Source organism: Hoplias malabaricus, chromosome 4 (assembly GCF_029633855.1).
Source record: "Hoplias malabaricus isolate fHopMal1 chromosome 4, fHopMal1.hap1, whole genome shotgun sequence".
In the NCBI taxonomy this organism is placed as follows: Eukaryota; Metazoa; Chordata; class Actinopteri; order Characiformes; family Erythrinidae; genus Hoplias; species Hoplias malabaricus.
This window is the reverse complement of record NC_089803.1, coordinates 37968528-37981693: the sequence shown is the minus strand read 5'-3', so window position 1 is coordinate 37981693 and position 13166 is coordinate 37968528. Positions and strand designations below refer to the sequence as shown.

Sequence of the window (13166 nt, the reverse complement as noted above, 5' to 3'; positions counted from 1 at the left end):
AACAACAATTAATCAGTCAGTTTCTCCTCTACATGCTTGTGAAATTAAACTCAAAATAATTCACATGCCAAAATATCAAATGTCATTGTTCTAACAGTTTATTTTTTTTTTTTTTCAGGCCCAGGTCACATGTGACATCAACAAGAATCTTAGGTGATCCAAGCACAAGGCATTGCCAGAACTTAAAACTGTTTAATGTCATTTTTAATGAGTCAGAAATGAACACGATTGACTGGATTTCTTGCAGAATTTCCACTGAATGGGTGAGGAGACACTGAAAAAAGACATTATATATAAAGACTGTTTGGTGTATCAGTATCTTCAGTAGCCAAGTGTGGGAACACATTCATGCCTATTGCTCACCTCTGTGATATGTTTATCTTTTGCATCTTGCACAATTCACTCTTGAACACAACCAGTAAAACAGGGTGTAAACACAATACATCTGCAGTGAAAAGCACAAACTAGCAGAAAACAAATTCTAGACATGACCTTTGTTTTACTTTTGCTGAATGGGTTTTAAACTAACATTAACCATTGTATCAGTGTTCTAAGGGTTACCTTTGGGTGCTCAGGTGACTCCCATTTTGTCTCTGACTCACCTCCTCTCTCTCTTTCACCTGTGCCACGATCTCCTTGTCTGCAATCTTTGCACTGAAGTGGCAGACAGAAGCGTCTGCAGGCATAGGGAAGACAAACACGGCCTCCAGAGGGCTTTCTTCTTCATTGACATACTGCAGGGTAGAGCCGACTGTCGCTACATGCCCCTGAACCTGTACATCCACTTCTATGCTCTTCAGAGGAACTGGGCAAAAAAATGTAGGAGGGCTTGGTTAGAAAATTCAGAAAATCCAAAAAAATGTGCTGACGTGGTCAAACAACAACTTCATGAGGCACTTCAGTTGTAGTTTTATTGAATTCTGTTATAAACTTTACCTTTTATTAGTTTTACAAGTGAAAGACTCATCCTAATGTGTTTTTAACATGATTAACCTTAATTAAACACAATTGCTCACTCAATGTGATTGTTAACGTTCACAGACCATTTATTCATTCTCTGTACCCACTTATCCATCTCATTGTCGCTGGAGGGGGCACCAGTCCTTCACAAGACAACACACACACACTCGCTCGCTCAAACCTATGGACACTTGAGTCACCAATCCACCTACCAATGTGTGTTTTTGGACTGTGGGAGGAAACCGGAGCACTTGGAAGAAACCCATGTGGACACAGAGAGAACACACCAACTCCTCACAAACAGTCACCCAGAACAGGAATTGAACCCACAACCTCCAGGCCCCTGGAGCTGTGTGACTGCGACACTACCTGCTGCGCCACCGCGCTGCCCCCCAAATAACATTTTATTAAATATATATAATTTTTTTCCTTCGCACAGACCAATCCAGGGTATTTTATACACCGATAAAATAAACGCTAGTGCGACATCTGCTGGCAAAATCTTGAATAGTGCACCTTTAAGTTGCATATAATAAAGATTATTGTAAGGCAACTGCACCAATTAAAATACATATCAACCTCTGTTTGTGTCGAGCAGAAGGGTGAATCTGTGACATTCAGGGCAGGCGTTTAGTTTTGTGCATTTCAGACTGGAATATGTAACTCATAGTTCACCAATCTTATCCACAAAATGTGTTTGCCACACCCAGGTTTTCATTGCGATTAAGCAAGAGCACACCTGATTCTACTTGTTTAATCAACTAGTCTCAGTCTCTAAACAGTTACTCAGGCTGTGCTCCTGTTTGTTTGCAATGAAAACCTGCAGCCACAAATGGACCTTTGTGGATAAGATTGGTGACCCCTGATGTATGTGATCTCTGAGCTGTGATACATTCAGAAAAACATCTGAATGACTCCTTATTTCAACATGTGTGGGCAAGCCATAAACTGCTGCATGATACATGGGTCAATAAATGTAAATATCAATTTTCATCATTCATGACATTACAGGTCTAAACACATATTGTTTCAGGGAAGTGAAATATTGCTCAGTTTCCAAGAAAAAACAGAAATCAAATTTGTGCCAATGGCAGTTGGATGATGTCAGGCAGACATTACCATGATGTCTCACATAGGCTCTATTGGTGAATTCACTTTCAATTTGGGATAACTTTGGCAAGTTTTGAGGGCTGGAGCGACTCTATGTGCTGAAAATAGGCAGTTGGATACCTTTAATGAAGCATTAATGAAGCTGCAGCCTATGCCTTGAAATGAAATTCAGAGCAGCTGCAAAATCTGAAAGGCAAAAGAAGTCTTTGTCTTTCCATAGAGTGGATACACTAAAGGCACATTTTGGTGCACATCGGGAGCATTATTGAACAAGGGATTGCAAAGCCATTTTGTAAGAAGGTAATCTTTAAAAGACTCAGCGTGCCACAGTTGTATGAAGATAATCCTCAGTATCAGAGCTTGTAAAACAAATACTCAGTCATGTGCCAAACGTAAAAGGATAAGTTAAGGTGTTGAGACACCGCGGATCAGAAGAATAAGCAGAGAACTGACAGTTTATCTACTGGCAATCAGACACAGCCATGTGTTCTTAAGAGCTCTCCTTCACACAGTTGTTTACCACAGACTGGCAGTGACGTTAAATCTGTTGGGTTTATGAGAGACTACCTAAATGATAAGACTGTGATAAGAAGTGAAGCATTAACAGTAAAAGTGAACTAACTTTTAAAATAAGGGCTGTTCAGTCATACAAATTTAACAGGCAATAAAAACATGATTGTTTTAAGCACTGACAATAATGATATCTGGGCTTTACAGCAAATGAGAGGTAAACACAGTCACACCTTTTATATTAAGGACCATGGTTTACAGTAGGACGTGTAAGAACGTGCAGGGGAACTCGCAGAAATGCACAGAGTGAATCAAAGAAACGGCTTTCAAAACTAAATTCCAAATACATTTAATAACAAAAACAGACCTGACTTGGCTAAAAGAATGTATTATGACCCTTAAACAGGCCAGAAAATTCCATTAAAACACAAGAAATTAACAGGTTCCCAGTCATTTAAATTAAAAATCAAACTCTTACCAGGAAACTCCACTGTGGCCTTTACGAACATGTCCTCAAGTACATTTTTGAAGAGTTTTTACTGTAGGAATTGGGAGTACTAATGTGGGAAAACTCATTGAAAATATCAGGTATTAAATTCTAAACAGGCTTAAATCAAACTGTTACCAGACCACTCCACTGCAGCCTTGAAGAACATGTTCTCAGGTACACAGAGTTAAATATTTATTGTACATTTTTACTGTAGGAAATTGGAGTTATATTATTTCAAATTTATAGTAGAAGCAAATCAAATTTCATTAAAATGACAATCAAGAGCCATCAAGTCAAGAGCACATCAGGTATGGAGAAGAAAGAAAAGAAACAGACTGTAGTTATACAGAAAAAGCCTCCAACTCAGCTGGTACCACAACTGCAACTGAATCAGACTCAACCTCAAGTGATCCAGGCAACATGATGCTTCCTTGCCAAAGACTGCTAGTTTTTTTTGGTCAGGTGCAGACTTGGATAGGAAAAGGTTGAGGAAACCTAGCCTAGGAAACCTAGGAAGAATTAATCTGAACTTTCAAATGTCTTCAGAAGAGTGCTATGATTGTGGACAGTTTGGTCACTTGTGAGTGCTTCGGACTTGTTGGGTCTAATGATTTAAGGAGGATTAGTTGACATAGCAATGGGGGAAATTAGTAAAGGAATATGGATTTAAGCCTCATACGTAAAGAAATAGAGTATATCATTAGCTAGTGCAAAATTTGCCCTAGACATTTATGTTCAGAGGGTCTTATTCATAAATTAGTTTGGAATTTTATGATATAATAAAACCAGGTAGAAGGTATATGCCTTTGGGTGGATAAAATTTTATTATTTAAGCCTGAGGTTTGTCTAACTACGTAGAAGCTCAAACTGTTGCCAAAGTTTTTGTACAGAAGTCATAAGTAGGTGGAGACTTCCAGATGGGATATACTTAGATAATTGGAAAGAGTTTGTGGATAAAACAGTGAAAGGAATTTTGAAAATTATTGAGAATTAAACAGCGTCTGGGTGCTGAGTACCACCCGCAAAGTCAAGGGATTTGTGAAAAATGAACGCAAAAGGCACCGAATTGTAGGAATGACCCATGTAGACAGATGGACTCACAGTCGGTGCACATAGAGTTGTGAAAGAAGCAGGCAGTGAAGTTAACAGAATTATTTATTAAACACATTCACACGACAGGTGGCACGGTGGCGCAGCAGGTAGTGTCGCAGTCACACAGCTCCAGCTCGAAGTGGGTTTGATTCCCGCTTCGGGTGACTGTCTGTGAGGAGTTGGTGTGCTCTCCCGGTGTCCGCGTGGGTTTCCTCCGGGTGCTCCGGTTTCCTCCCACAGTCCAAAAACACACGTTGGTAGGTGGATTGGCGACTCAAAGTGTTCGTAGGTGAGTGTGTGTCTGTGTTGCCCTGTGAAGGACTGGCGCCCCCTCCAGGGTGTATTCCCGCACTAACCCCCATCAGTGCACCCCCTGACTGCGATGACCACGGTCACGCCATCTACACTAGGATTTCTTGTGCGTGTCTACATCACGGTTTACGGTAGAACGTGTGCGAGCGAGAGGGAGGACTCGTAGATATTGAAAATTCATAGGAAATGAATTTAAAACATAATTCAATACAGTTCATATTAAAAACAGACCTGATTGTCTAAAAGAACGGTTTGCAACCCTTAAAAAGTCCATAAAGATCCATAAAATGGAGGGAATACAGTTTCACTGAAATTAAAATTAAAAATCAAATTGTTACCAGAAAATCTCACGGTTGTATTGAAAAACATGTTGTCAGGTACACAGGGTATAATATTTATGTGTATTTACTGTAAGAATTAGAAGTAATAGGCTTGAAAAATTCCAAAAGCTCTATGGATATTAAATTCCATAAAATGGTTAAATCAAACTGTTACCAGACCATTCCACTGCAGCCTTGAAGAGCATGTTCTCGGGTATCCAGAGAATAATTTTCATACATTTTTACTGTAGGAATTTGGAGTAATATTTTTTCAAATCTCATAAATATGATGTTTAATTTATATGTTTGGCAAATATTGAGTGCTATTAAAGGGTTGAATCAAACTGTTACCAGACCCTTCCACTGCAGCCTTAAAGAACATGTTCTAGAGTACCCAGATTATACTTTTCATACATTTTTACTGTAAGAATGTGGAGTAATAGCATTACAAACTTCATAAGAAAAACAACACAATTCCACAAACTGCAGAATGCTGAATGTTTTTCAATACAACCGTGAGATTTTCTGGTAAAAATTTGATTTTTAATTTTAATTTCAGTGAAACTGTATTCCCTCCATTTTATGGATCTTTATGGACTTTTTAATGGTTGCAAACCGTTCTTTTAGACAATCAGGTCTGTTTTTAATATGAACGGTATTGAATTATGTTTTAAATTCATTTCCTATGAATTTTCAATATCTGCGAGTCCCCCCTCTCGCTCGCACAGGTTCTACCGTAAACCGCGATCTAGACGCGCACAGTCAAATCATTGTGCTGAGAGCGTGACCGCGGCATGCAGTTAATGTTTGTTTGGACGAAAAAGAGAGAGTAGTTGACAACCAATGGGTCTCTCTTGTTTAATACACATTCCAGCTGTTTCATTTTGTGATTTTAAAACATGGAGAAAAGTCAGACTATTTTCAGCAGCAAACGGAGAGCTTACCAGGTTCATTTTTGTTGGTCAATAATCCACAGTTCACCATCTTGTCTCTTTCAGAAGATCCTGTGACACAATGTGGGCGTGACCTAAATTCAACAACAAACAGACACAGTTTATCAGCGTTGTTTACAGCGAGGTTTAACTCATCTCTCAGTAACGACTAACAAACGGTTAGAAAACTGTAAACAGAACCAGACCTTTCTGCTCCTCAGTGAACTCCAAAACAGATAAAAACGCAGCAGATGGTGGTGTTGTGGTGGGTGCAGACACTGTGAAACCCGAGAGAGTGAAAGTGAAAGTGAAGTCTTACCTTAATGTTCCGCTGAGTGCTGCAGTGGGGGGTGTATTAAATCTGAGGGAAGTCTGTGTCCTGCTCAGAGCTCACAGACCCCTCAGCGTGATTCAGCAGATTTATTTATTCAGAGTCTGAGAGGCTAGGCCTGCCCCATTTACCCCATGGCCCCGCCCCTCATCTCCACTCCAATCCTCCCTTTTGTTTTTGTTTTTTTCTCAGTTCAGCTTGGCTTTATTGACATGACTGTTTCAGTAACAATGTTGCCAAAGCACATAAACATTAAAACTAAACATATATTTAAAATAATAATAATGATGATGATGCATTAAATTATTACAAACAACAATAATAATAATTTAAAAAAACAATCATTAAACAAGAAAATGTAATATCATTCAATAAGCAAAATAAGAGATTCGCTAAAGACAAAAAAATGAGATAAGTACACACACACACACACACACACACACACAAAACACACCTATATCCTTGAATTGTGTGAACATTACATACAGTTGTTTTAATCATGTGGAGAAAATTCATTTTCTATATTACTAGTAGTTTTACTTAAACCTCAGATTCATTCATTCATTCATTCATTAGTGATGTTTTATACCACCTCACCTCAGTCCTTTCCGAAACTGAGTAAAATTCAGGCTCGTATCTGAAATACAGATCCAATACCGATACTTTGAGCAAATACACCTAGGGCTGTCCCAAATAACATTTTATTGAATATATAATTTTTTTTGCTTCACAATATTCGGCGAATATTCGAATACTCTGAGAGTGGGGTGGTGTATAATGTTGTCGTTAACAAAATCAGCTCGCGACCCCAATAGCCCTCTCTCTCTCCAGGCTGCGCTCTCACTCGCTTTAATCTCTAACCTGCTATCATTAGCTCGCTAACTCAGGGCACAGAGTATACACAGTTTAACCAGAAAGGAGGTGCTCAGGCACAACGCTGACAAAATAAACTGTGGCATCGCCTCTCTTGGTTGTAAATGTGTTGTTTTAGCATGTTAGGCTGTTAGTTATATGACTGAAGTTTAGACTTCATTTGCACAAAGACTTTTATGTTGATGAGGCTGAATATGGGTGGAGTGGGGAGGGCACTGTTTTTACCTGCAAGAACGTCCATAACAGGAACGCCCACTTATCTTTCATTGGCAGATATGTCAGAAAATGGCTTTTCATTGGCTGAGACAACTTTAGGGTCAAACTGCGTCAAACCCGACTACAATATACAGACCTTACTCATTATAAACTGGTAATGTTTCTATATTTAATGTTACCCAATGATCATTTCACGTTGATTGTAAATGCTGTATATGTTTATAACTCCAGGTGTGTGTGTGTGTGTGTGTGCGCGCGCGCTCTCTCCCAGTGCTTAATTAGAGCTGGATCCTGCCGGAACAAGATCCAGCACCTAATTTGTAGTGCATGTGTTACCTGGATCCGGAACTGTTCTCAACGGCAGTTGTATAATTGAGTTCAGCCGCTTCTTAAAAGCAGGCTCTGATTAAAAGAAACCCACTCTCCCTAAACCATGTGAACTGGAGAGTCAAACTCCTCCGCAGAACCAATCAGAATCTTCTTTTCAGGTAGGGGCGGGACTTCTCCAAACAGTGGTACTTCTCCCGGTGAGTTCCGATTCAGAAACAGCTATTAATGCATATTAATACACAATTGTTCACAGGTGTTTCACAGTGAACAGGTGTTTTCCTTTACTGCTACCGCACTAAGTTCTGATGTTACTTAAAAAACAAAACAAAAAAACCCATTTGATTTTTTTTCCTGGATCCTTTATCCTCCATGTGCACTTTCTGGATCAGCGAAATCTGTGTGCCCTATACCTCATGATTTACAAATTAAGCACTGCTCACTGCCACTAGTGCATTAATGTGTGTTCACTGCCACAGTTAAATGCAGTTAAAAAGAGTTAAATGCAATAATAATTTAAATCAAGTTTGTAATGTTTCCCCACAAGGCAGGGATACACCCTGGAGGGGGCGCCAGTCCTTCACAGGGCAACACAGACATTCACTCAAACCTACGGTCACCTTTGAGTCGCCAATTCACCTGCGACGTGTGTTTTTGGACTGTGGGAGGAAACCCACACGGATACGAGGAGAACACACCAACTCCTCACAGACAGTCATCCGGAGCGGGAATCAAACCCACAACCTCCAGGCGCCTGGAGCTGTGTGACTGCGACACTACCTGCTGCGCCACTGTGTCGCCCCAGGCATCAATATCTATATGGAAAGTGCTGAAAACCCCATTCTTGTTTTTTTTTTTCAGAAATGCTACTGTCCCTTTAACACCCAAGCCCACCCACAACGTCAAGCAAAAGGTGGTCCCGGTGGGGCGTGTTTGCATCACAGAAATACCCTCAGTTGGTGCTGCAGTTGTTTTTACTGCTGGAGCCTTAATGTAGCGGAGCATTGCTTTTAAAAAAGCTGGCACACCACTGAGTGTAGGCCACTGCTTGTCCACCATCAGACCACTCCAGGTACTGTCCTGTACAGGATATAACATTTTTAATCTCCTCAAACAGATTTTAAAATCACAGAGACTTTTATTCTAGAAAACAAACTAATACAAATATTACTAACAACTATGAGAGATATAATAATGGGTATAAGCCTGATATAAAAAGATTATGCTGAAAATGTTGACACTGTGCTTGATTAAAATTATTTACTAATCTTATTTATAAAGAATAACAAAAGAACCCAATGAATGAAACATTAGTAAATTGGATTGTGAATGGAAAAGTGCTAAAATGTGGCATGTTGTTGTTGTGCCTTTCTTCTGGGGTGTTGTGGGTGATGAAGAAGAATCTCTTCCAGACACTGTCTAGAGGTTTAAATTTCATATTATTTCACAAAAGAACAGCATCTGACCAGTCTTAAGGGATGGGAGAGAATTACTTCCTTTCATAAGTCTCTATTCATCTCTAGTCCTCTCCCCACTTATATAGGTTTTTTTTCTGTCTATTTATTTGATGTAATGTTTATATTTGTAATGCCCATGTTTACATTATTCCCAGCTCTGAGACTGAGACCAGTTAGCTTCCTGCTCTCTCAGGAAACTTACTCTCCAGACAAAATCATATGCGTAAACCCAGAATAGTAAAACATTCTTATGTACTGCTCACACTTAACATATGCATATATGGACATTAAATTATACGTCATTTGAGTACACATCATGGTCTAAAATTCTGTTTAATCACCGGTAGTCCGCCCAGAAAACGCTGTGCAAAACCCCAGTGGACCTCCAAATTTGCCCTCACCAACCATGGTCCGCTGTCTCCTCGTTAGTCTGGTAAATCTAAATAAAGTAGTGCATTTCAAATCATAGTTTAATGAGGAATACAAGACACATGAATAATGTATTTATTTATTTTAAACTCTGCAGTAGTGAGGTAATTTACCAGTCTACGTAATTCATTTTAAATGATTAATTATTTAGGAACTTTACCTGAATAAAGCTAGGCTTTTTTGACTATGTGAGATTATCTCAGTGAAACACATTATTACTCCAAGCTGAACTCATGCAGCTATTTGTTGAAGCATGTATTTATTTTGTTACTTATTTCATAACCTTATTTATTAATTTGAGCAGCTCCAACAGCAACAGTGTTTAGCGCCGCTTAAAGCTACACATTTTCTGCCTGTACTGGGGTAGTAAGGAGTCAAAAAAGGGTCAAAAAGATTTTGAGATTGTAAAACAATACTCACAGATGTAACGGAATTTGTAACTGCGTTTGAGCAACTACAAACATGTCAAATTCAAATCCACAAATGTATTGAAATGCATAGGGTAGTACCTGCCTGCAGCACCCAAGGACTCCGCCAGAGAGTGAAGAGAGTAGTGATGGGTTGGTCACGAATGCAGACACATGTAGTGACACACAGCATACAACAGGAGGGAGGGAGAGTCTTTAGATTGACTACATGCTGGAAAGGTGAGGAAAAAAAGTGACAGGAAGCGGAGTATAGTTTGGATGCATTTTAAAGTAATAGACAGTTCAAAGGCAGAGTGTAAACTTTGCAAAGTGAAAATTTCATATCGAGCAGGTTCCACAAACAACCTGCAAAGGGAAATGCGAAGTGTTCATCCAACGGTGTAATTACCAGTGAAAAGACAAGCATTGGTTATCAGCATCAGAGAATCTGTTATTAATGAAGGTGTCAGTGTGTCTACTGCAACTGTTGCTGCTCCAACAACCTCTACAGCATCATCCAGTACAACACCACAGCCACCTACATCTACAACCCAGAGCTTTATGAAACAGTTTTTCAAAAGGCTATGACCCCTACACAACAAAGGACAATAGATGAGGAACTGGCTAAAACGATTGCACAAGATTTTCAACCATTTTCTATCGTGGTAGACAAAGGATTCAGAAACTATAATCATGCTCTCAATCCAATGTATGCACTTCCAAGCAGGAAAACACTTTCCCAAAAAATTACTCCAGGCCTGTATAACAGAGAACGTGCTTCACTCCTAGAAAGGATCAAAAAAGCCACAGCTGTTTGTCTAACAACTGACTGTTGGACATCTCGAACTACCACATCCTACATGTCAGAGATTGGACCTTTTTACTTGAGATTTTTGTATTTTGTATTTCATAATTTTAATATTTTTATATTTTCAAAAATTTTGTATTTTTCATTTTCATTCATTTTTGTGTAAATAAAGTATCTTTCACGTATCTTCTGCCACTGGAAGATGATGAGTCTGAAGATGAGAAAACTGAATGACAATTTGTTTTCCTTTCTGCTTATTTCCAATAGCCCTAACTCTAGATTATTAAATAGTCTGTCAATTGTGAGACCAGAACATACTGATGTCATACAAGTAATTTCAGGAACGCTATGGAACCACCACAACCCTGAACAGGACACAGGTTACAGAGACTGAAAGAATGAGTGTATAGAGAAGTTTTAAACCGATTGATCAACATAAAAGAATTCAAATTTTTCAAAAAAAAAAAAAAAAACCTCACATTTGGTAAAGGTGTGTGTAAAAATGAGCAAATGTTAAATAATCACTCCAACAAATAGCAACAGGTCTGTGTGTTTTTTATTTGCAAGACAACTTATCATGAGCATAATTACCTATCAATTACATGACTGAGCATTTACATTATTAAACGGCACTGTTCCAAAGACAGCCTCAAATGGTCTTAATTCAGACACCCAGGGTTTACAAACCTAAAGAACCAATCACATCAATTTGAAGGGAAACGCTTTCAAGCTGCAGGAGACAATAGTTGATTGGAGATGGAGGCAAAACCTTTTTAAGAATATAAAAATGAAAATAGTTGCATTTACTTCTAGTCTACAGGAACTTCATTGTTGTCATCCCCCGTGTACCAGGGGTATTAATAATATGTTCCTTTGTTGAGCTTCAACACAAACAATACACTCTGATCAGTGATGGTTCTTAAAGGGTTCTTTATTAAATGATTCTAATTAGAACCATGGACACTTAAATAGCTCATTACATGATTAACGGTGAGGGTTCTTTAGTAAAGATAATGGCTCTAACTCTGAACGCTTTTACATGATTAAAGGGTTCTTTGCATCAAGAAGTGGTTCTTCAGATTGAAGATGAATAAACTATAGATGATTCTATATGGCACCTTTCAGAAAAGTCCTCTATAGAGAATAAAAATAGTACTATTGTTTAAATGTCAAGCTTGTTACAATAAAACAACAGTTCTTACTGTCGTATAGGAGCCTTTCTAAAATAGAATATAGAATCATCTATAACACATTCATGGTCAATCTGTAGAATCATGCAAAATGCTATTTGAGTGTTTACATTTACAGTTATGCATTTGGCAGATGCTTTTATCCAAAGCGACAAAAGAGGATCTAACATTCAAACTACAGCACAAATTATACAATTACACCTTACATTGAGTGCAATATGCCAGGAAGTAATAAGTGCATTAAAGAAAGACTTTCAGTGCAAAAGATACTCTCGGAAAAGCTGGGTTTTCAATGATTTCTTGAATGCAGAGAGGGTTCCTGTTGCTCTGATAGTGCTTGGAAGCTCGTTCCACCAGCGTGGTACCAGAGATGAGAATAGCCTCAACTGACCTTTACGGGGGGTTGGTCATGTTAGTTGGCGCTTCTTTGAGGAACAGAGAGGGCGGGCGCTAAAATATGGTTTTAAGAGTCTATTGAGGTAGATGGGAGCAGAACCAGTGAATACTCTGAAGGCCATCATTAGTGATTTAAATTCGATGCGAGCAGCTAAGGGTAGCCAATGCAGCTCAACTAATAGGGGCATGACATGTGCTCTTTTAGGCTGGTTGAAGACCAGGCGTGCTGCAGCATTCTGGATCATCTGTAGCGGTCTCACAGCACAGGCCGGAAGACCTGTCAGGAGGGCGTTGCAATAGGGAGATTACTAACGTCTGAACAAGGAGCTGTGTTGTATGTTGAGTTAGGTATGGCCTAATCTTCCTAATGTTGAATAGGGAGAAGTGGCACGATCGAGCTACAGTGGTAACGTGATCTGCGAAGCTCAGCTGGTCCTTGGACCATGACACCCAGGTTTCTTACAACCTTGGTGGGAGCCACTGATAGGGACTCTAGCTTGATGCTGATGTTGTGGAGAATAGCTTGCTTGGCTGGGAGGACCAGTAGTTCAGTTTTGGATAAATTCAATTGGAGGTGATGTTCCTTCATCCATGTAGATATGTCGGAGAGACAGTCAGAGATTCGAGTTGCCACTGAAGTGTCACCTGGAGGAAAGGATAAATAGAGCTGTGTGGCATCTGCATAGCAGTGACAGGAGAAGCCATGTGAATGTATGATTGGGCCTAGAGAGCTGGTGTACAAGGCAAAGAGGAGGGGACCCAGCACTGAGCCTTGGGGCACACCTGTGGTGAGGTGGTGTCGTGCTGATGTTTGTCCAAGCCATGACACATTGAAGGATCGTTCAGTGAGATAAGACTCAAACCTGGAGAGTGCATTGTTCTTGAAGCCCATGTCAGTGAGTTTGTTTAGTAAGATGTGGTGGTTGACCGTTTCAAATGCTGCTGATAGGTCAAGCAGAATGAGAACTGACCTGTTGCTTTGGCATCTTTAAGAGCTTCCATTACT

General features: G+C 39.5%; 1 protein-coding gene across 9 annotated transcripts in view; it reads right to left on the bottom strand.

Annotated features, from left to right (window-relative positions):
- The window catches only part of LOC136694082 (von Willebrand factor A domain-containing protein 5A-like), a 31864-nt gene extending 25731 nt beyond the window's left edge, over positions 1-6133 (bottom strand). For 8 of the 9 annotated variants that reach the window (XR_010802140.1, XR_010802141.1, XM_066667440.1 and 5 more), the window contains exons 1-3: positions 6046-6133; positions 5739-5821; positions 603-805 (exon numbers count right to left, since the gene is read on the bottom strand). Coding sequence is in view for 7 of the 9 variants with exons in the window: in XM_066667440.1 (XP_066523537.1) it covers positions 603-805; positions 5739-5778 (243 nt within the window). In the remaining 2 variants the exon portion in view is untranslated. Of the gene's footprint in view, positions 1-602; positions 806-5738; positions 5822-5932; positions 6017-6045 lie in introns of those variants that run through there. The other variant, XM_066667441.1, reaches the window with a different exon arrangement.
- Between the last annotated feature and the right edge of the window lie 7033 nt (positions 6134-13166).